This window comes from Hyperolius riggenbachi, chromosome 4 (assembly GCF_040937935.1).
Source record: "Hyperolius riggenbachi isolate aHypRig1 chromosome 4, aHypRig1.pri, whole genome shotgun sequence".
Classification (NCBI taxonomy): Eukaryota; Metazoa; Chordata; class Amphibia; order Anura; family Hyperoliidae; genus Hyperolius; species Hyperolius riggenbachi.
The window spans coordinates 29794737-29818378 of NC_090649.1; the positions used below are offsets into that span (position 1 = coordinate 29794737).

General features: G+C 47.9%; 2 protein-coding genes across 7 annotated transcripts in view; both read right to left on the reverse strand.

The window, feature by feature from the left end:
* LOC137570321 (snaclec trimecetin subunit beta-like) overlaps positions 1–23642 on the reverse strand; it is a 902833-nt gene that overhangs the window by 189314 nt on the left and 689877 nt on the right. The window lies entirely within an intron of this gene.
* The window catches only part of LOC137570319 (early activation antigen CD69-like), a 180117-nt gene that overhangs the window by 44341 nt on the left and 112134 nt on the right, over positions 1–23642 (reverse strand). For 5 of the 6 annotated variants that reach the window (XM_068278963.1, XM_068278962.1, XM_068278961.1 and 2 more), the window contains exons 4-5: positions 7522–7596; positions 1876–1932 (exon numbers count right to left, since the gene is read on the reverse strand). In XM_068278963.1, the coding sequence (XP_068135064.1) occupies positions 1876–1932; positions 7522–7596 (132 nt within the window). Of the gene's footprint in view, positions 1–1875; positions 1933–7521; positions 7597–9469; positions 9544–23642 lie in introns of those variants that run through there. The other variant, XM_068278964.1, reaches the window with a different exon arrangement.

Here is a 23642-nt window from a genome sequence, read left to right on the forward strand (position 1 = left end):
AGCTCAAGACCAGCGGAGCACACAGGATGGGGGGAGCAGAGGACGGGGCTGGTGGGTGGGTTGTGGTTGACAGTTGGCCTTGGAAGGTAAAGCATACAAATCCTGCCCTGTTTAGGATCACCAGTCAGTGTCCTGCATATGCAGATGGTGAAATGGACACATTCAGTGGATCAACACCTAGTCACTGGCTCAGTTATGCAGACAACAGATAATCGATATAACTTCAGCGCTGGCCTTACAATTCCACCACCACCACACCAAAGGGTTAATGGGTATGCTTACCAGACAATATGGACCTGAATTACAGGGCCCCAACAGGCACAATCAGTTCAGCAGCCGGCTCTTCTGCTTGATCCCTCCTCTGGCTACTCTGCACACAAATCCGGCCTCAATGTATGGCAACAGCAAATAAAATGAAAGACCAAGGAATGTAAACGGTTATCTCAACGCAGAACACTGTCCAACCAACAGTCTGCCAGGTCCGATTGGTTTCGCTGGCAAAGCTTACTCAGGGCTAAAGTAGCTAAAGTATTAGCCCTGAGGAAGCTTTGACAGCGAAACCGGTCGGCCCTGGCAGACTGTTAGTTGGAGATTGTTCTGCGTTCAGATTATCTGTTTACATTCCTTGGATCCCTGTCACAAGAGTCCGGATGTGAGTTGATTTTATGTTTTTATGATTTTTAACGATTTTAATAAATGTGAATTATACTGCTACACTTAGAAGTGGCCTTTCATTTTATTTGCTGTTGCCATACATTAAGCCCAGATTAGTGTGCAGAGTAGCCAGAGGAGGGATCAAGCAGAAGAGCCGGCTGCAGATCTGATTGTGCTGTTGGGACCCTATAATTCAGGTCCATATTGTCTGGTAAGCGTACCCATTAACCCTTTGGTGTGGTGGTGGACTTGTAAGGCCAGCGCTGAAGTTATATCGATTATCTGTTGTCTGCATAACTGATCCGAACCCGATTGTATCCGCTCTACTGCGCAGGCGCAAAAGGACGTTTTGCGCCTGCACAGTAGAGCGGATCGATCGGGTTCGGATCAGTTATGATCGATGCAGCAAAGCGCTGCATGTAGCATTTTTAGTATTTCCAGTGTGAAGCAAGCACTCAGGAATGGAAAACCTGGTGTGCCCAGACTCTCAGTACCCCGCACTCCAGTACTCCGATAAGTAATCCACAGTAGAGTCGGCACCACCAATGTGTGTATTAAAGCGCTTTTATTTCTCCATAGAGGTTTTACCGCTGCTACAGATTACCTCTATAAAAGGTAATCTGTAGCAGCGACATCCTTGCTGTTTCGGTCATGCGACCTTTCTCAAGCTGTTCAGCATTACATCTCATCATTGTCTAAAATCAACATTCTTATATATCCCTCCTACCCACATCTAACCAATCAGATTTAAATGCCAGCAGCCAATCAGGTGGAGGTGGCCATCCAGCGGACCTGATGGAGAACAGCCTCACCTAACATGTAAATTGTAGACCTCCCCTTTGTAGCATTTTTAAGGCGATTTTGATACAATGGAAGGTATAGGAAAAAATGCAAAATGCTCATAAAATCGCTTTGAGCGGCGATTGCGTTTGCGGTTTTAAGAATAAATACATTGTATTTATTCTTTTCCTGGTCAAAGAGTTCACTTCCAGACTTGAGTCAGGAAGTAAAAAAAAACAACAAACCGCTCTGCAAAAGCGCTTTGAAACGTGTTGTAAACAAAATAGTAGCGCGCAAGTAAGCTGCGGGGGGGGGGGGGGGGGGTGGCTGATTTCGATTTTTAGATGTGAACAAAGCTTAAGTGTAAAAGTAATAAGCGAGAAAAAGAGAGGGAGGGAGGGAGAGAGATGGTGTCAGAGTCACCAACATCTTCAAACATACCCCAAGAGTTCCACTATTTGGTGATCGCGAAGGTTCTTCCACGTCTTGTCTTTCCTGCTGTATGATATAAACATAAAACCCAGAGATTTAAAAATACAGAAAATGACTAACGATGCCTTGCTGTAAAAGAAGAATGTAAACACGTCCAGGTAGGCCACTGATCATGTGATTATGCCTAACAAGATGCCTGCTGGGAAATTCACAGAAGATTGTGTATCCCTGCCCAGTCTCAGTCAGTTTGTATTTCTACTGCATAAGAAGCTAAATACTAAAAGATTAAAGGACACCTGAAGTGAGAGGCATATGGAGAAGCTGTCATATTTCCTTTTAGGCCTCTTTCACAGTGCGACGTTAAAGTCGCACGTTACAAAGTGTTTTAACGTGGACAAACGCACAGCAATACTAAGTCTGTGCAACATTCACAGTGCACACGTTGTGTTTGTGTGTAACGTGTAGCGTTATTAGAAAGTGCTGCATGCTGTGCGCTATACATGTTATTAGCTGCGTTACACTGTTTGCACATGCTCAGTTATGACTTGGAAACATACTTTTCATTGCCTGTATGCCTACTGTATGTGACGATAACGGGGCATTAAGTTGCTTTGTGCCTTTTTGGGGGGCGTTGCGTTGTAATTTGCGTTGCGACTTTAACGTCGCATCAAAACGCAACGTCCCACTGTGAAAGTAGCCTTAAACAATACCAGTTGCCTGGCTATCCTGCTGATCTTTAACCACTTAAGGACCACAGGCTTAAACCCCCCCCCTAGTGACCAGGCAGCTTTAAGGGCACGCTGCAGGGCTGTACAACTCAGCACATAAGTAATCCCCCCCCCCCCCCCCTTTCCTTCCCACAGAGCTTTCTGTTGTTGGGGTCTGATCGCTCCCTACATGTTTTTTTTTTTTGGGGGGGGGGGATTTTTTTTTTGTAAATATTTGTTTGGTGTTTTTTTTTAAGAATAAATATCACTATTTTTTTCTTTATTTTTTATTACCCCACCCTCCCTTCCCCATCAGCCAATCACAGTGATTGGCTCGCATAGTCATCAGCCTATAAGAGCCGATCACTTCCTGAGGCTCTAGAGGAGACAGCCGTGTCTCACCCGTGCCTTAGATCGTAGCGTTTCGCCGTCTAACAGTCTCCTAGTGGCGATCGCCGATGAGAGACTGATGGCAGAGCGGAGTCATTCAAGCAGAGTTGCGTGCGCATCGGCGCGTGATCTCCTGCAAAACCCCTCCCCAGGACGTCACACCAATCGGCGTGGAGTGGTCGGCAAGGGGTTAATGCATCAGTAGTGTCTGTATCACACACCTGAAACAAGCATGCTGATAATCCAGTCAGAAACACCTGATCTGCTGCATGCTTGTTCAGGGTCTAGGGCTAAAAGTCTAAGGGCTCTTTCACATTAGGGTAGATTTTCTGCGTTTCAACGCAACGGGTAAAGTTTGCGTTACCCAAGGTGAAATGAAAGTCCATAGACTTTCATTTTAGCTTTCACATATAACGCAGCCTTTTTGTGCGTTGCGTTACGACGCACCCATGCGCAGTTTTTCGGCCGCTGCTAGCTTTATGCGTTACAATGTTAGTCAATGTAAAACGCACACTATGCGTGTTTTTAATCCGTTAACGCAGGCAATCAGTCCCAGAATGCAACAGAGGAACAATGTAGAAAGTTGAAAACTAAAAGAAAAAAAATTACCTGCGTTTTTCTATGTGCTGTAACGCATTGAAAACACATTAAAAACGCACACTCACTGCAGTGCAACACATATCAAAACGCATACAACAAAACGTATGCTTTGAGCTTTCTCCAACGCAAGCTCTGATGTGAAAGAGCCCTTAGAGGCAGAGGATCAAACAGGACAGCCAGGAAACTGGTATTGTTTAAAAAGAAGTAAATATGACAGCCTCCATATGCTTTTTGCTTCAGGTGTCCTTTAAGATCTACCCTTCATAAGAAATAAGTGACCTCTTTAGTAGTGTTGGTAAAGTGACAAAAAAAAAATGGATACTTATAGAAAGAGTAGACTCTTGTTCCTATAGCACCTTCCCTGTCCTCCCCTCGTTCCAGGGCCATCGCCCCTTTTAAATTGTCACCTTGGGAGGCTTTGAAAGCTTCACGCAAGTGCGCTCATGCATGCGCAAAACAGAGTCGCCCGTCTTCAGAAGCACGGAGTGCCTCCGAAGCCTCCCAAGGGCTCATGGATGTGTTTTCAACAAGTTGGTTGAATACACACAACAGGGGTGACAGCGCTGAAACGAGAGGAGCAAGAGAACACAGGGAAGGCTCTATAGCCTAGGTTCTCAACATGTGGTACGCGTATCCCAGGGGGTACTTCTGATGGTTCCAGGGGGTACTCGGCTTGATAAACGTTACCAATAATAACAAATTTAGAGTTTAAGAAAAGGATACATCTTATTTAAACAATACCAAATGAATATTTTTGCTAATTAAAAGCAATAGTACATGCTTGGAAAGTGTTTAGAACCAATTTTAATGTACTACCATCAAATATATATTTGTCAAGGGGTACTTGTGATAATGTTTACTATGCTAGGGGGTACTTGGTGAGTACAGGGTTTTAAAAGGGGTACATACCAGTAAAATGTTGAGAAACACTGCTCTATAGGATCCAGAGCCCTCCCTGTCCATGGGGGAGTATCTAACTTTATTTTTTTTAAGTTTCAAAACTTTTATTGAAATTTTCATATTAAACATACAAGCAATGTAGTGTCCCAAGAGCACAGCATATCAATATCTTATAACAGATAATATTAAACACAGTCACATCCTAAGAAGGACGACAATTAGTCAACATGGTGTAAATAATTACCTTTGAGTAGTTAACCATTTGCGTAATTGACAGTCAAGTAGAATATCAGGATAAGAGCGGAGACCTATAAGGTCATTGGCTGAGAGCCAGGGTTGCCACGTTTTCATGAAAGACTCCGGCTTGTGGTTTGCTATTGCCAGTAGGCGCTCAGAATGGAATAGGTCAGTGAGATCGATGGAAAGGGAAGGTTGTAACCACAGTCTTGCGTGGGGTGAGGTGAGGGTTAATAGCAGGTCATCGGCAAATAAATGCGCTTTGTATTCTTTATTGGCCACAAGTAAGCCTTGTATGCCAGGGGAGGAGCGTATTCTATCGGCTAGGGGTTCTATGACTAAGGCGAAGAGCGCTGGGGAGAGGGGACAGCCCTGCCTGGTATCTCATCTAATTTGAACCGTGGTAGGGGTGGAGGTAGGGAGTTTCAATTGTGCAATTTATAAGAAGTCGCCTCCTATACCCGCTTTTTGGAGGGCATAAACCATATAAGACCAGTCTATATTGTCGAAGGCCTTCTCCATATCAAGAGAGACCAAAGCCAGTTGGCAACATGAAGAAAGTCCACAACTTTCCTGACGTTGTCTGGTGCTTGCCGGAGTGGAATAAAGCCCACTTGGTCCCTATTTATAAGGGGGCTAAGATTCTTTCTTAAGTTTAGCTACAAGTATGGAGGTGAAAAGTTTATAGTCTAGGTTCAATGGTGAAATTGGCCTACAGTTTTCGATATCTGTGATTACTGCGAGCCAATCACGTGGTCATTGATGACAGGGTCAGGCTCCTGATCGGCTCACAGAGCTCTGCCGTCATAGGGACAGCACAGCGAGGGGCTACAGCGATGGGAGAATTGCGTGAACTGCAGGTCAGTGTGGCATGACGTTGGCAAGCACAGTTTTGTTCAAAACAGAGCTGTCACATAACAAAGATTTGATACTCACCCACGGCTTCCACCAGCAGCATAAGCTCATCTGAGTCCCACACCGTCCTCCCGCGGTCTGCCGTTCAGCCACGATCAGCACTGGTAACAAGCTCAGTCGGGTCCTGTCTGGGTCTACTGCGCATGCGCGGGAGGGGCTAATGCCGGCTCAACGGCAGACCACGGGAAGAAGGCATGACTGTTCTGGTACACTTTCAGGAGCCAAAGACTGCTGGTATGGAAGGGGTTAATAACTATCGATATTCCCATGGGTAGATTCATATGCACTGCCATTAACTAAGATGACTTAGAGAATGATTCACTATCTGATGATAAAGCTACTTTGTGTAGAGAGGCCACACCAATTTGACTTGTACTCATCGTACAACAGTAGCAGGTATTGCACAATCTGCGCCAAATGGGTAAATATCGATTTTCTATAACAGGGGTAGGGAACCTGTGGCTCGGGAGGCAGATGTGGCTCTTTTGATGGCTGCATCTGGCTCACAGACAAATCAGTAGGGGTTGATTCTCTAAGCTACACTGCTCAAGCAGCGCAGCTTAGTGTGGCAGCGCAAGTAACATTTTCAAAGTAGGCACGCTAATGCTGTAGCCAGGGGAGCAACAATAGACCCTGCAAGGGATGCAGCCGCAGGGGGCCCAGAAGCCACAGGGGGGCCAGTCCTGAGAGACTGACAACTAAGTGCAAGGAGAGAAAAAGCCTCTGCTCTGCACAATTTGTTCTAATGACTGCATCTGTTCAGCCACTGATAAGGAATCATACAAGGTTTTGTGAACAAAGATTTGTAGACTGTCCCTATTCAGTGTGCAGCAGGTTCTTGTGTACAAAGCCCAGCCCCCAACCTCTCTACCCCTCCCCAAGTGCTGTGCACTGTAGGGATGCTGGAGAAGGCTGCAGAGCCAGTTCTGCTCCATCAGAGGTGAACAGAGTGAGCGTAATAAGCTGAGGTTGGGAGCACACTTATCTGACAGTTATCTGTATGTGTTTTCTGCACTCCATGCCTGTCTGTATGTGTGAAAACATGCACATTTTATCACAGAAGCTAATGTAATTGATAGAGAAAATGTGTGCAGTGCTTCATTGCTGTCTGTATGTATCTGCATGGGGGGGGGGGGGGGGGGGGAGGGTGTTTGGCGGGAGGGGACCCCATCCAAAGTTTTGCAGGGGGGCCCAATGATTTCTAGTTACACTCCTGGCTGTAGCATGCACTACTAACTTACTCATGCTACCCCAAAATGAACGGCTGCTCCAATTGTCCCACTCTGGACCCTCTCAGTACCAGTGACTTTGTGGGATGAGATTCCCTCACTTTGGCCCAATAGGCTGCCTGTGAAGTGGCATGTAGCCTATTGGGCCAATCAAAGGGAGGGGATCTCGTCCTACAAAGTGAATCAACCCCAAGTCAGCTAGCTAATTGTACAAGCTGTTAGTCTGTATTTCTCCTCTCTGGCTCTCGGGGAAATTGCTGATGTTGCTGAAACCCAAGAGAAGCTGAAGACGTGTCTTACACTTCCACTGCCTGGTGGATCGACTGTATACACATCACCATGGCAACAGGGTCGTGAGCACTACTGTTCCAGTTTGAAACATATAGTATGGCTCTCACGGAATTACATTTTAAAATATGTGGCGTTTATGGCTCTCTCAGGCAAAAAGGTTCCTGACCCCTGTTGTATAATAACAAGCTTTACGTTTCTTGCGGAAAGGACATGACCATAAGAACGTGAGAGTTACCCCTGTACTGTGTGTCACACTGATTGCACAGTGTGCACTACTCTACTGGCAGAAGTACCAGTAAAATTGCCTGGTGCTCTCTGTGCAAAGCAGTTTTACCATAGAATAGTGAAATGACCCGTTAAACGCTTACATTAAATAAACGCCTTACCTCTTCTTGGTTGTTTCCATTCCCATTATGGATAGTTCCACCATTCTGGGCATTTGCTGGCTTCGTCAAGAGGACCTGAGGTTGAATGAAAAATGAGCATAAAGTGAATTTAATTAGGAAGTCCGCTCTGGCTGGAAAAAGTCTCAAGATGGTTAAGCTGGGTTCACATTACACAGGTTTGTACCATCAACATCATGAAACCCCTGTTCAGATGTGTCCATTGCCGTTTGACTTCAGTCCGTTGTCTGAAAAGTCCAGAAATCGTGTTCCGCAACTAAAAAACGGACACAACGGAACAGGACTGGACAAATCCTATGCTTGACATCAGATTCTTTGACATGTCCGTCCCTCATTTCCATAAAAAAGAATAATATTTACTTGAGTGGGAGCCTAGCCTGCAGAGGGTCACACTGGCCAAAAAAGAGACATGTAGACAACAAGATGGTCCCGATGCAGTATGGCAAAACTGGTATCTACAAGGTTCAGCAAACAATAAATACAAGCTGAAGAACTGTCTCTTTACACCTATGAGACCTTCACATATTGGGAGGTCAAATGGGTTCAATCAAACTGACATATACAGTACATTATATAGTGTTTGTGGCCAGAACTGGATTACACTTCACATAAACCTGACGTGTACATCTTTATGTGAGTGAATGAGAGGTCACATATATCTATGTCAGGTCTAATTCGATGGGGTCATTAACCTTTACATGCCTGGTCCATCCTAAATCAACAGGCCCCACATTATACAAAAGGAGAGAAGGTAAAGCTTTTCTTGAGGCCAGCTAGGTTTATGGTCTTCAGTCACCTGTGTTTCAACCTGTCATCAATCTACACATCTTGCTTCAACCTGCAAGAGGATTTTGTCAAGATCCCCACCTCTAGGTCCCAGATGGCAATTCTGAATGCCCTATAATGGCATGCAATGGTGCCCACCCTCTCCATTCTGCCCAGAACAGGGCGTAGCCTGCCAGGATCCCCACTAAAGGCCCATACACACGGGGTACGGCCGTCGCCGCAACCTCGTGGCACGCGCGTGTTGTGGCGACAGGTCGCCCGTGTGTATGACGCGCGCGCCCCGAACCGTCGCCCGTCGGAGCTGTCGCCAGGCGATTGACATGTTCAATCGACGGCTACAGCTGTCGCCGCAACTTCGCCGGAACTGTCGCTAGTCCCGCGTGAGTACGCGGGCTAGCGACAGGAGACCTATGCGAGTGAATGAAGCATCCGGCCGGCGGATTCTCCATTCACAAACAGCTTCCGCCGCGTCTCTGCCTTTCTGGCTAGACGCGCTCCCTGTTCGCGTGCACGCATGCAGCGGGGGACGATTGTCCCCCGTGAGTATGTAGCTTTAAGAAAAGAGTGGAATATTGCAGACACATGGCTGGGCTGCAATCAAGCATGGCTATGAGCTCTTTCCCTGCTTGAAGGTTACAGGGCAGTGGGAGGGAATGGAGGGAGAGGCATGAGCAACCAGGAGGTTTAGAAGGTCAGTACAGGGAGGCAGCTCTGACTTGAGCTATTCTGCTGCACGCACATCACATTGCACTTTGTATTTTGCACATGCTTGTCTTTCCCTAACGAAGTCCCTGCAGTGGTGAAACATGTTGGGATTTGAGATGTGTTTATGTGGTTTAGGCCTGGGAAAAGAGGTGGGTTTTCAGCCTTATCTTAAAGAAAACTTGTATTGAAAAAAGGGCCCTTGGTGGGTACCTAACTCGGGAGGGGGAAGGCTCTGGAACCGATTGAGATTTATGCAGGACCCCCACATACCGCAGTGTACCCCATACAGCCCCCTGATCTGCCTGATACCCCAGTAGAGTCCCCCCTCCTCCCCGGCTGCAGTGATGGAGGCTGGAGAGGTGCTGCAGGTAAAAGTTTAGAAAAGTCCATGAAAAGTCAGTAAGTGTTGGGGGATGAGGTGACCCCGCAGCGTACCCACCTGTTCCCCGGGAGTCTCCTGCTCTTCCATGCTGCTCCCCATCATCATCATGCTCTGTCTCCTGTGCCCGGCTGCCCTGAGGTACCTGCGCACCCGTCCTCTGCAACACTGACTGATCTCTCTGCCACACGCTGGTGTCATCGCTTTTCTATCTGTCCCTCCTGACTGCTGATTGCTGAGTGAATGAGCCTGACTGAGAATTCAGACCTGTGATTTTTTTACTTCCTTAAAACTTCAGCGCAAAACCACACACACGAGTATTTGGTACAAAAATTGTGTCATAACAGTTATAAATAGAAAAGTCACAGTTAATCAAAACTGCAGAAAACGGCCTTCCTCCCAAGAAAGGTTTGTGCAGAAAACCGCATTCCTCCCAAAGTAAGAATACATATATTGACACAGTACATCAGTCCTGAAAAAGGGACAGATGAGGAGGAAAGAGGGACAGAGGTACTGGGTTCCCAAAGAGGGACTGTCCCTCCGAAACAGTTGGGAGCTATGGAAACTGATTTAGTTCAGCATTCCTTTTATAAAATTAGTACTCGAAGGAATGTCTAAAGGTAGCCACTAACAGTCCAATTTCTAGAGAAAATCGTTCAAGCGATCAGAAATTCTGATCGGATTGGTTGTAAATAATCTCAGTCGATGGGCACAATCGATTACCAGCGATTATAAAAAATAGTCATCCGAATGGATTTTTGTCAAATCAAAATTTCGATTTTCTTGTTGGTTGTGATAGATAGGAAGCAAAGATTGGTTCGTGGATGGTGCAGTGAACAATTTTTTGTCCGATCAGAATTTCTGATCGCTTGAACAATTTTTCACTAGAAATTGGACCGTTAGTGGCCACTGTGACGAATATTACGAAAGTCGTGCGCGTAAGCGCCATCGACTTTCGCATGGTCGTGCACAGTTCCTGTCAGTCTTGGGTAAATGCACAATAGATGTCAATTTCCCTCTCTCTTACTGAGTACAGTAACCTCCCCCACATCCTGTGTCAGGAAAGAATTTCACAAGTAGCCAGACCACCTGGGGAGCAGCATTTGGTACATAGCTCATCTTTCCCCAAAAGGAAAACCAGCTCAAACTGGTTGAGATTCAAAATTTCCCTCCAAGCGTATAGCTTCACACAAAGGGAACGTTAACTTATTAATAATTCAAAATAGGTTTGTCACAGCAAGACCAAAATTACATTTCCTGATACCTAGGAAACAGGTCTATAATTCACATGAATTATCCTTCTCTAGCTATCAGGAATCAATTGAGAAACCGCTTTATCCGGCATGCGTAGAGCAAATTCGTTAGACTAGGCGTGTATAGTCTCATTTAATACAGAGTCGCATGCTGCTTATGAATATGGTCTCGGATCTGCGATGCACCCATCTGGGGCGGAATTACACAAATTATTAATAATTGGTACATTCCTTGCTCCAAGTCTGTGGGTGGTAACCTGACTTGCCAGGAGGTAACCCTGCCTCCAACACACCTACTTTCCAGGTAGTGACCGCCCCAAAACTCTGGTCAGTAAAAAGCGTTTGCAAGGAACTCCACCCAGTTCTTCAATTTACATCGACTAGGGAAGTCCAGACATGTGCTCACGGAAGAACCGGGCGCATGTTGTGTACAAAGGACTTTTAAGCTGAATGCCTACGTTTAAACTGGACTATTTTCTTCATGATTCAAATGGACTGCTCAGCTAACTAAGTAAGAACTTTCTGTTTTATTCCTTTTATTTTTAAGCTCTGTGTTTTATATGTTAATAGGTGTATATAACTGTATGTAATGCATTTGTGTTATTAAACGTTTAAAAATCGTTTAGCGGTTATGACCTGTTGCTGAACATACACAATCGTACCTATTCTCCTGAACTCGCTACCCTGTGTTTAATAGAAGTATACATTTATAACCCGTATGCGAGAACCCGGCCCAGACATAACGATCTGGCCCAGATTCTTGCATACTGCTAGGGGTTACTAAAGTGTTCTCGAAGTCCTAGTAAAATTACAGTAGCGGGCTGTGTAACTCGCTTGGTGGCAGATCTTTGAATTGTATATGTGTGTGGAGTGATTCGGTTGGTATCAGAACGCTCCCTTCGCGAGTCAGTTCATCAAATTGCGAATGCGGGTTACCCTTCGTGATGAACAAATGACCGTGTAAGAGGATTTCTGACGCTGATCGATTTACCCCACCCGCAGACCGGCCTAGCGGTCTGTGACATTTGTTTGGCAGCTTTTTGGGATTTGTGTATGTTCAGAACATCAACGGCAACGTTATTTGATTAACCTGCCAGAACAGATCAAAAATCTGTGGTCGATAACCGGTGCATTACCATTTATATAGACTAAACGTGTAGCACAGAGTTCCCCCCCCAATCTCTTTTCCTATCCTATCTTTTATTTGGCAAAAATGGCTGCAGCAAGATACAAGAAAATGTCAGTGGCAGACCTAGTAAACTTGTGTGAGGAAAAAGGCATTGTGACTTATAGAAAAAAGAAATCGCAATTGATTGAGGACTTGTTGCGACTGAATACCCAGCCGGAGCAGATGCTGGGAGAGCACACTCCTGGTTCAGACGGTGCTGTAACTGGGGCAGAGGAAAGTGAGCGGTTGGAGCAAAGCAACCCACTTCCAGACCCAGAGGAAAACGGTACCGCGTCTGAACCGGTCGCTGTAACTGCTGAGGAGCATGGTGGCCGGCAGGAGCCCGCCCATGCCAACCGTTCCTGTGTTCCTGAGGCTGGAATGCAGCATGCTTTACAAAGACTGGCGGATACAAATCCTGAGCTGTACATGCAGATTGTCAGAGAAAATGCTGACCGCTCAGAACGCCAGGCGGAACGGGAATCCTCAGAACGCCGGGAGCAGGCAGAAAGGGAAGCGGCAGAGCGCCGGTGGCTTGCTGAGAGAGAAGCGGAAAGAGAGGAGAGAGCAGCCGCACGCAGACATGACCTTGAAATGGCCAACCTGCGAGCGCAAGGCCAAAATCCCTCGCAAAGTGCTCCGGAACCCCGGCCCACAGCAGGCCCGTTTGGGACTCCAAAATTTAAGTTCCCAGAAATGGAGAAGGGAACTGACCCGGACACTTATTTACACTCATTTGAAAAGACTTGTCGTCAGCATCATCTGCCCCAGGAGCAGTGGGCGAGATATCTGACACCCAACTTGCGGGACAAAGCGCTTGAGGCGTTTGTGGACTTACCCGCTGACAAGGACAATGACTATGAGGCGATAAAAGCTGCAATTATCGCCAAATACCAGCTGACCCCAGAGGTCTATCGCAAAAAGTTTCGCTCCCTGCAGAAAGGCCACACCGACTCTTACACCGACCTGGAGAGTCGCCTGCTGACCGTGTTCCGGCAGTGGTCGCGGGGCCTCAAAAAAGACTCTCACCAAGGTCTGGAGGACCTCATCGTACAGGAGCAGTTGCTGAACTGCTGCACTCCAGATGTTCGGCAGTTTGTCTTGGAGCGGAAGCCTGAATCCGCCAAAGCTGCCGCAGAACTTGCAGACACTTTTGTGGCCACCCGTGTGCCGGACAGCCGCAAACCTCCAGTCCCGAGCTGGAGAGGGGGGAGACCTATGCAACCCAGCTCTCCTCCCCCTGCGAACCGTGGGAACCGGGTCCCACAGCCACAGAGGCCGGGGGCTACACCTGCTGCTCATTCGTCAGATGCGACCTATGTTCCCAAGTGCTACCAGTGTGGGGATCGAGGACACCTCAAGTCCGCCTGTCCAAAGGCAAAGATGACAGCGCCAGGGCCCAGTCAGAGGCTGCCTAGCAACCCCTTTTCCTCCCCATCGGCTCTGGTTGTTGGCCAGGAGGGCACCCATCGCAGCTCCGATAACCATCAGCTTGTACGGGTGAACGACCAGATTGTCACTGGCCTCCGAGATACCGGCGCCGACATCACCTTGATTCGTTCCCACCTTGTTGCGGAAAAGGACATTATCCCTGATAAGCACCTCACCCTCACAGGAGTGGGGGGCACCCTTTCCCACATTGCCCAGGCTCGTGTGGAGATTGATTGGGGTGTAGGCCCCCAAGAGAAAGTAGTCGGCATCTGGGATAATATCCCTGTTCCCGTGTTGCTGGGAACTGACCTGGGCAGGTTAGTGTCGTATTATGAGCCTGCCGCCAGCCAACAGGAAACCCCTGCCAACCCTCAGGTACTGTGCACCCTTGGGACTGAACAGGAGAGGGGAGGGGATGTGGTAGTACCTTCTACAGAGGTACTGGGTTTGAGAGTACAGCCATCCAATCCTGGCTTTTCTACTACAGAACTTGGCAATGATGCTCTCAATATATGTGTAACTAATGTAAATGATGACAATGATGGTGATATTGATGTTATACCTGTGTTAGCAGTGACTCGCAGCAGCACTGCTAAGCGCCTGAGCTCGGAGCAAGCAGGAGGCGCTGCAGCCCCCCCTCCTTGCTCCAACCCCAGGGATAGCACCCCTCAACAGCTGGTCACCTATACCACAGGCCAGCTGGCTGAGACTAACGGTTTTGTTCAGGCACTGAGGGACGATCCCAGTCTGGAGTCGCTCAGAAGGCAGGCCTCTGAGCCACTCGCAGACGGTGCCAGTTTTAAAGTGTACTGGGAAGGTGGGAAGCTGTATAGTGAACCGATACAGCCCACCACAGAGGAGACAGGCCTGGATGCCAAGTGGCTTGTGGTACCAAGGGCCTACCGAGGGCATGTGCTGAAAGCTGCACATGACATTCCCCTGGCAGGACACTTAGGGATCCACAAAACATTTGACCGCATTCAACGGCATTTCTACTGGCCTGGAGTTCGGTCCGATGTGACTAATTATTGCCGGTCATGTGCGGTGTGCCAGAAGGTTAAGAAGGGAAGAACCTGCAGGGCTCCTCTTTGTCCGCTGCCAGTCATTGGTGAACCCTTCCAGAGGGTGGCAGTTGACATAATAGGACCCCTGCCCATTCCAAGCAGCTCTGGGAAAAAATACATCTTGACGGTGGTGGATTATGCCACCCGCTATCCAGAGGCTGCCGCACTCTCCTCCCTAAGGGCAGACAAAGTGGCAGATGCACTACTTGGCATTTTTTCACGAGTAGGCTTCCCTGCTGAGATGCTCTCAGACCAGGGACCACAATTCATGTCTGACCTTATGGGGGCTCTCTGTACAAAAATCCAAATGACGCACATCGTCTCCAGCCCCTACCATCCGCAGACCAACGGCCTCTGCGAGCGATTCAACGGGACGCTGAAGCAGATGCTTTCAACGTTCGTCGAGTCGCAAGGGGGGGACTGGGAGCGATATTTGCCTCACCTGTTATTTGCGTACCGAGAGGTGCCACAGGAGTCCACCGGGTTCTCACCCTTTGAACTCCTGTACGGAAGGAATGTCAGAGGTCCCTTGAAGCTGATCCGGGAGACGTGGGAAGGAAAAGGTGACCCCACCGACTCGTCCGTGATTGATTATGTCCTTAAATTCAGGGACAAAATGGAATCACTCATGGAGGTGGTAACGGAAAACATGGCCCGGGCACAGGCCAATCAAAAAATGTGGTATGACCGCAATGCCAGAGACCGAGCATATGAGGTAAATGACAAAGTGTATGCGTTACTCCCGGTAAAGCATAATAAGCTGCACGCCGCCTGGGAGGGACCGTACACTGTAGTGAAGCGGGTGACCCCTGTTACCTATCTAGTGAACATGGGAGGTAGAAGGCAAAAAAGCTTCCACGTGAACATGTTGAAGGCCCACAGAGACAGAACGCAGTATGCTTTGCCAGTGTGTAGCCAGCTGGAACCAGGAGAGACAGATCCCCTTTTAGATTTACTGGCCGACACACGGGGGTTCGAAGGTGGGGTCAATGTCAACCCCCAACTCACCCCTTCACAGAAAGCGCAGCTGCAAGAGGTGTTAGGAAGGCATGGCCAGACGTTCACCAGTACCCCCGGGCGAACCAATCTCGCTGTTCACAGAGTAGACACAGGAGCCCATCCGCCCCTCCGGCAATCTGCCTATCGCATCTCTCCTGAGGTACAGGCAGATATGAAGAGAGAGATAGAGGAGATGTTAGAGTTAGGGGTGATTCAGAAATCCTGCAGTGCATGGGCTGCCCCAGTTGTCCTCGTCCCCAAAAAGGACAAGACAACTCGGTTCTGCGTGGATTACCGAAGGCTGAACGCCATCACCACCACTGACGCCTACCCCATGCCTCGCATCGATGAATTGTTGGATAAGCTGGCTGCTGCGAGCTATCTAACGATCATGGACCTGAGCCGGGGGTATTGGCAAATTCCTCTTGCACCCGACGCGCGGGAAAAATCTGCATTTGTCACGCCATTCGGCCTCTTCGAGTTCACGGTGATGCCGTTTGGCATGAAAAATGCGCCTGCCACGTTTCAGCGGGCTGTAAACGACCTGCTGGCAGGGATGCAAGACTTTGCCGTAGCCTACCTGGACGATATTGCCGTGTTCAGTACCACCTGGGATGAACATCTCAATCACTTGTCGCAGGTTCTAGAGAGGCTGTCCTCTGCCAATTTGACAGTTAAACCCAGTAAGTGCCAAGTTGGCATGACAGAGGTACAGTATTTAGGACACCGGGTGGGAGGCAACACCCTGAGACCTGACATTGGGAAGGTTGACGCCATCCTAGCATGGCCTCGGCCTATCACCAAGAAGCAGGTCCAGGCCTTTCTAGGCACAGCAGGCTACTATAGGAAGTTTGTCCCAGCCTATAGTACCCTGGCCAAGCCCCTGACCGATGCCACTAGTAAAAAGCACCCCAAGGTAGTCCGTTGGACCCCGGAGTGTGAGGCCGCTTTCCAGGCCTTGAAGCAGGCGCTAGTCAGCGCTCCTGTGCTTCAAGCCCCGGACTTCAGACGTCGGTTCCTGGTGCAAACCGACGCCTCTGACTACGGACTCGGGGCAGTTCTCAGCCAGGTAGACGAGAAGGGCGGGGAACACCCTATCCTCTACCTGAGCAGGAAGCTGCTTCCCCGAGAGGTAGCGTATTCAACCACTGAGAAAGAGTGCTTGGCGATTGTATGGGCCCTACATAAACTACAATCGTACCTGTACGGTCGCTCTTTCACGATCATCACGGATCACAACCCCCTTACCTGGCTGAATCGTGCTGCTGGAACCAATGGCAAACTCATGCGTTGGAGTCTGTCCCTGCAGCAGTATGACTTCACAATCCAGCATAAGGCGGGGAGTCGGCACCAGAATGCCGACGGTCTGTCGCGCTGCGGAGAACCCGTTCAGTAGCTACGCGGCACGTAGAGCGGGTCATGCAGACCCACTCTGTGCGTCCGTCTGGTAGGGGAGAGATGTGACGAATATTACGAAAGTCGTGCGCGTAAGCGCCATCGACTTTCGCATGGTCGTGCACAGTTCCTGTCAGTCTTGGGTAAATGCACAATAGATGTCAATTTCCCTCTCTCTTACTGAGTACAGTAACCTCCCCCACATCCTGTGTCAGGAAAGAATTTCACAAGTAGCCAGACCACCTGGGGAGCAGCATTTGGTACATAGCTCATCTTTCCCCAAAAGGAAAACCAGCTCAAACTGGTTGAGATTCAAAATTTCCCTCCAAGCGTATAGCTTCACACAAAGGGAACGTTAACTTATTAATAATTCAAAATAGGTTTGTCACAGCAAGACCAAAATTACATTTCCTGATACCTAGGAAACAGGTCTATAATTCACATGAATTATCCTTCTCTAGCTATCAGGAATCAATTGAGAAACCGCTTTATCCGGCATGCGTAGAGCAAATTCGTTAGACTAGGCGTGTATAGTCTCATTTAATACAGAGTCGCATGCTGCTTATGAATATGGTCTCGGATCTGCGATGCACCCATCTGGGGCGGAATTACACAAATTATTAATAATTGGTACATTCCTTGCTCCAAGTCTGTGGGTGGTAACCTGACTTGCCAGGAGGTAACCCTGCCTCCAACACACCTACTTTCCAGGTAGTGACCGCCCCAAAACTCTGGTCAGTAAAAAGCGTTTGCAAGGAACTCCACCCAGTTCTTCAATTTACATCGACTAGGGAAGTCCAGACATGTGCTCACGGAAGAACCGGGCGCATGTTGTGTACAAAGGACTTTTAAGCTGAATGCCTACGTTTAAACTGGACTATTTTCTTCATGATTCAAATGGACTGCTCAGCTAACTAAGTAAGAACTTTCTGTTTTATTCCTTTTATTTTTAAGCTCTGTGTTTTATATGTTAATAGGTGTATATAACTGTATGTAATGCATTTGTGTTATTAAACGTTTAAAAATCGTTTAGCGGTTATGACCTGTTGCTGAACATACACAATCGTACCTATTCTCCTGAACTCGCTACCCTGTGTTTAATAGAAGTATACATTTATAACCCGTATGCGAGAACCCGGCCCAGACATAACGATCTGGCCCAGATTCTTGCATACTGCTAGGGGTTACTAAAGTGTTCTCGAAGTCCTAGTAAAATTACAGTAGCGGGCTGTGTAACTCGCTTGGTGGCAGATCTTTGAATTGTATATGTGTGTGGAGTGATTCGGTTGGTATCAGAACGCTCCCTTCGCGAGTCAGTTCATCAAATTGCGAATGCGGGTTACCCTTCGTGATGAACAAATGACCGTGTAAGAGGATTTCTGACGCTGATCGATTTACCCCACCCGCAGACCGGCCTAGCGGTCTGTGACAGCCACCTTAAGGCATACTGTACATGTCAAACTCCGGCCAGCAGGCCAAATCTGGCCCTCAGAGCCATTTAATTTTGCCCTCAAATGGTTTCCCCGCTTTGCATTATGTTTGGCCCAGCACTAATTGGCTTACCGAACCTCCCATGGCCTCAGCGTCTGCCTCCGTCTAGCTGTAGAGCGGGCCATTCCTTGTCGGCGGAGTTGGCGCATGAGAAGTATGTCCGCGGGAGTATGCACGCACTCCTGCAGGAACATGCAGCCAGCCCACACACTGGACTAGAGGCCGGCGGGGAGTGCGGTCAAAAGGTGCCCAAATGGACGTACTGCACATGCACACGCTTAGTATGTCTGGGTCAGAGGGCACGTGTGCCGGCTTTGTCTTCCCATGGGAGTGCACACATACTCCCGTGGACATACTGCACCTGGGCTGTGCATACCAGGACATTGGAATGGACAGCTTTACATCTAAAGCATACATGTCAAACTCTGGCCCGTGGGCCAAATCTGGCCCTCAGAGCCATCATATTTGGCCCTTGTGTGGTTTACCCAGTTTCATTAGGTTTGGCCCACTCTAGACCACCAGGGAAGCTATATTGAAGGTGAAGCCCTAGATCACTAGGGAAGCCATATGAGGGAAAGAGGGGGAAGCACTAGACACCAGGGAACTGTATAGGGGAGGGTGAGGGCCACTAGACCCCAGGGAGCTGTATAGGGGAGGGTGGGGCCCACTAGACACCAGGGAACTGTATAGGGGAGGGAGGACCACTAGACACCAGGGAACTGTATAGGGGAGGGAGGACCACTAGACACCATGGAACTGTATAGGGGAGGGTGGGGCCCACTAGACACCAGGGAACTGTATAGGGGAGGGAGGCCACTAGACCCCAGGGAACTGTATAGGGGAGGGAGGAGGGCCACTAGACCCCAGGGAACTGTACAGGGGAGGGAGGACCACTAGACACCAGGGAACTGGGAGGGTGGGGCCCACTGGACACCAGGGAACTGTATAGGGGAGGGTGGGGCCCACTAGACACCAGGGAACTGTATAGGGGAGGGAGGACCACTAGACACCAGGGAACTGTATAGGGGAGGGAGGACCACTAGACACCATGGAACTGTATAGGGGAGGGTGGGGCCCACTAGACACCAGGGAACTGTATAGGGGAGGGAGGCCACTAGACCCCAGGGAACTGTATAGGGGAGGGAGGAGGGCCACTAGACCCCAGGGAACTGTACAGGGGAGGGAGGACCACTAGACACCAGGGAACTGGGAGGGTGGGGCCCACTGGACACCAGGGAACTGTATAGGGGAGAGTGGGGCCCACTAGACACCAGGGAACTGTATAGGGGAGGGAGGAGGTCCACTAGACCCCCGGGAACTGTATAGGGGAAGGAGGACCACTAGACACCAGGGAACTGTATAGGGGAAGGAGGACCACTAGACACCAGGGAACTGTATAGGGGAAGGAGGACCACTAGACACCAGGGAACTGTATAGGGGAGGGAGGGGCCCACTAGACACCAGGGAACTGTATAGGGGAGGGAGGACTACTAAACACCAGGGAACTGTATAGTGAAGGGTGAGGGCCACTAGACACCAGGGAACTGTATAGGGGAGGGAGGAGGGCCACTAGACACCAGGGTACTTTATAAGGGAGGGAGTCACTAGATATTGAGGTTGTCCCACAAGTTGGTCTCTGTGTTCAATTTCGGCCCACTTTGTATTTCAGTTTGACATCCCTCTAAATGGAGACAGATGCCAGGCCATGGGAGACGCTATAAGCCTATGAGCACCTCCCCCACACATACAGGACATCAATTACAGAATTAATTTAGGACAAAGGTATCCTGTAATGATTACACCCCCAAAAAATACATTATGGGGGGACCATGGACTACTGAGCCGCCCCACCATATGGTTTTATTTTTTTTCATAAAAAAAAAACTGAACACTAACTCCCCCCCTCTCCCACATGAAATGCAGAACACAGTGCAGGGAAAACTTACATATCCTGTGGGCACCGGTTTTCTTCAGTCCTGCAGCTCCCTGCTTCTGTGCTGCATCCCCTCTGCAGGGCTCTGATGTGTCACGTGACCTGATGTGGGTCAGGTGACACCGAGGAGCCGGACAAGGATGCAGCAAAGCAGCTGGGAGCTGCAGGGCTGAAAAGAAGGCTGGTGTACCGTTATTTCTGCCTACATGCATAGGCAAAAGACTGAGGGCCCTTTCAGTCTGGGGCAGTGCGGCATTTTCACTGCAGTTTACCACAGGGCAATGTAAGCCTATGGGTCAAATCATATTGCCTGCGGTGCACCGGAAGCACCCTAACGCATAGCTACATTACCGTGCAGCAATGTGCAGCAGACCAGAAGTCATGTACATCAATGGCAACGTGCGGGTTTTTAAACGACCGGCCTCTGTTTTATGCGTTGCGCATGCACGTAAGCTAAGTACACTTCAGCGCATGACATTGATTGGCCAACAGGAAGTGAGCGTCACTTTCTGCTTGGCCGGCTGCCAGATGGGGATTACCGCATACTAATGCAGTAAGCCCAGAAGGCCTGCTTTTGGCGTTGCGACCTCCGGCTTGCACCGCTACCGCCAATCTGCAGTGTGAAACTGGACTTAAAGGATACCCGAAGGGACATGTGACATGATGAGATAGACATGGGTATGTACAGTGCCTAGCACACAAATAACTAGGCTGTGTTCCTTTTTTCTTTCTCTGCCTGAAAGAGTTAAATATCAGGTATGTAAGTGGCTGACTCAGTCCTGACTAAGACAGGAAGTGACTACAGTGTGACTAATGATAGCAAATTCTAACTTTCCTAGCAGAAAATGGCTTCTGAGAGCAGGAATGAGATAAAAAAGGATCAATAGTTCATAGATTGTAGCTCTGGCGTACTTCAATGAATGTGTCATTGAGCAAAAACAATAAAACTGTTAAAATTAATCTGCGGCCGCCGCTCAAACTAAAATCTATATAGTTCAGCGCAGAATTCCCCCCCACTAGAGGCTCCCTATGCTGAATATACCTTTGGAGATTGGTAAATGAAGATGTCTACTGATATGCTCTCCCTGCTGTAATGCTGATCAGCGCTCCCCCTGCTGTTAAAAGTTGTTATTATGCACTGCCTTGATTTTAGTCAGTGACCAGCCAATTTTTAACTCATAGGCTAGCGCAGCAGCTCTATCAGCCCAGCACTCCCTGCAATGTGTCTTATTACTCATTCATTTAGCTGGCCAAGTCTTTTAGGAATATTCTATGTATTTATGTACTTATTTATTACATTCAGTCCATACCTCATGAGAATTAGATTCTATTTATTCAATAATCATCAATTAATTTTTTTAGCGATTGCTATTAGATATATTTATGAGTTCATAATGTTTTTCTGACTTTTTTAATTAATTAATTATTTTATGGCAAAGTGTGTGTGAAAAAAGTAACAGCAGCTTTTTTTGTACTTGATATGAATTAATTATTTTACAAACTTTTAATACCTACAATATTTGATATCCATATTCAGTCCGAGACTACTGTGTACATTATACTCTATATTTTATACATAGAAACTCTGAAGATCAAAAAGCAGAACTCGCAGTCTGCAAAGGAACTTGTTGATCTGATGAAAACAACTGTTGTTGCAAAAATATGTATAATGTGTTAAGATATTGGTATATAGAGGAGTCTATCTCTGCTGCTGTAGGCACTGTAATTGGCCTGAGGAAGCGGGCTTAGACCCGTGAAACGTGTTGCCTGTGCTACCAATAAATTTTTTTGTTCTGACAAAGATTTTCGTCATTTGAGGTAAAATTATACAGCAATAGGAAGTGCGCTGGACATAATTGTGTTATAATAAAAAGTTTTATTTAGACCTATATGTCTTTTGACAATCTTTAAAACAATACTGTATCGCATACATAGACATATACACTCACACACAAGGAGCGTGCTGGTTCCCCTTAAAAAAATCTCTCAAGCCGCGTGATTGGGTAAGGCTAGTTGTCAATAGCATATGAAGAAATAAAAAAAAAAATATATATATATATATATATATATATATATATATATATATATATATATATATATATATATATGCATATAAAAATTAATAGAAACAAAGCTCAAAAATAGGATTGTTCAGGGATTTTACTTTCCTTTCTCGCCAGAGGATTGGTGATTTACTGATTTTTTTAGTGTTTGGGACTCCTATGTTACTTATAGATGTTGCACAGTCCTGTTAATAATTATATGTGGCTGTTTAGCCTGCCGGCTGCAAGAGTTCCAGCCTACGCAAAAATTGACACTGATGACAGTCTATATCACAGGTCTCGTGATACTGTCCGGGTCCAACTTACGGATTTCCAACCTTCAGCGGGATCTATTCTGCACGCTGGTTTCTTCCGCATAGGTCCGCCTCGGTCACGCCGTTCCGGTGGCTCGTTCTGAGCCTGAATTGCTCAATCTCGCCGGTTCCAGCTGCAACTTCCGGTCCTCCGCTCTTGAGACGTGACGCCACTTCCTGGTGCGTCTCACTCAAGTTACTTAGGCTACTTCCTTGCGTTCCACCCTCCACAGTCGTCTCTATTCGTTCCAAACTGTTGGTTCTCGGTAGGGAAGAAGAAAATTAGCCGTTCCACAGTTAAAACGGGGCGCCCCTTATAACTGTTCAGTATTCGATTGACATGTTTCAACGGCACGGCCGTCTTCCTCAGAATCTGGAGGCCAGTATAAAGTCGCCATTATTATATGCAGATTTCTAGCACTTGGCTACTCCCACTGTTAACCTTCCTGGCGGTAAGCCCGAGCTGAGCTCGGGCTATGCCGCCGGAAGGCACCGCTCAGGCCCCGCTGGGCCGATTTGCATAATTTTTTTTTTGCTGCACGCAGCTAGCACTTTGCTAGCTGCGTGCAGTGCCCGATCGCCGCTGCTACCCGCCGATCCGCCGCTATCCGTCGCGCCGCAGCCGCCCCCCCCCCCAGACCCCGTGCGCTGCCTGGCCAATCAGTGCCAGGCAGCTCTATGGGGTGGATCGGAATCGCCATGGCGACGGGGGAAGCCCTCCAGGAGATCCCGTTCTTTGAACGGGATCTCCTGATCGCCGATCGCCGGCGGCGATCGGAGGGGCTGGGGGGATGCCGCTGAGCAGCGGCTATCATGTAGCGAGACTTTGTCTCGCTACATGAAAAAAAAAAAAAATTTAAAAAAAAGATTTGCTGCCCCCTGGCGATTTTTTAGCAAACCGCCAGGAGGGTTAAGTACTTAAAGTGGTATCCTCTGGAGAATTGCATATCCTACAAGTCTCATTCCACAGCCAATATTCAGCTGCTATTATTATATTCTTATTCCTCTAGTCAATAAATATACTCTCTTAATATTCCCCCAATATGCTTCATATCATGCAGCATTATTATCTATATTGTATATCAAAAATCCACAATCAAAAATTTCACATTAAAAAACTCCTCAGTATTAAAACTGCCAGCA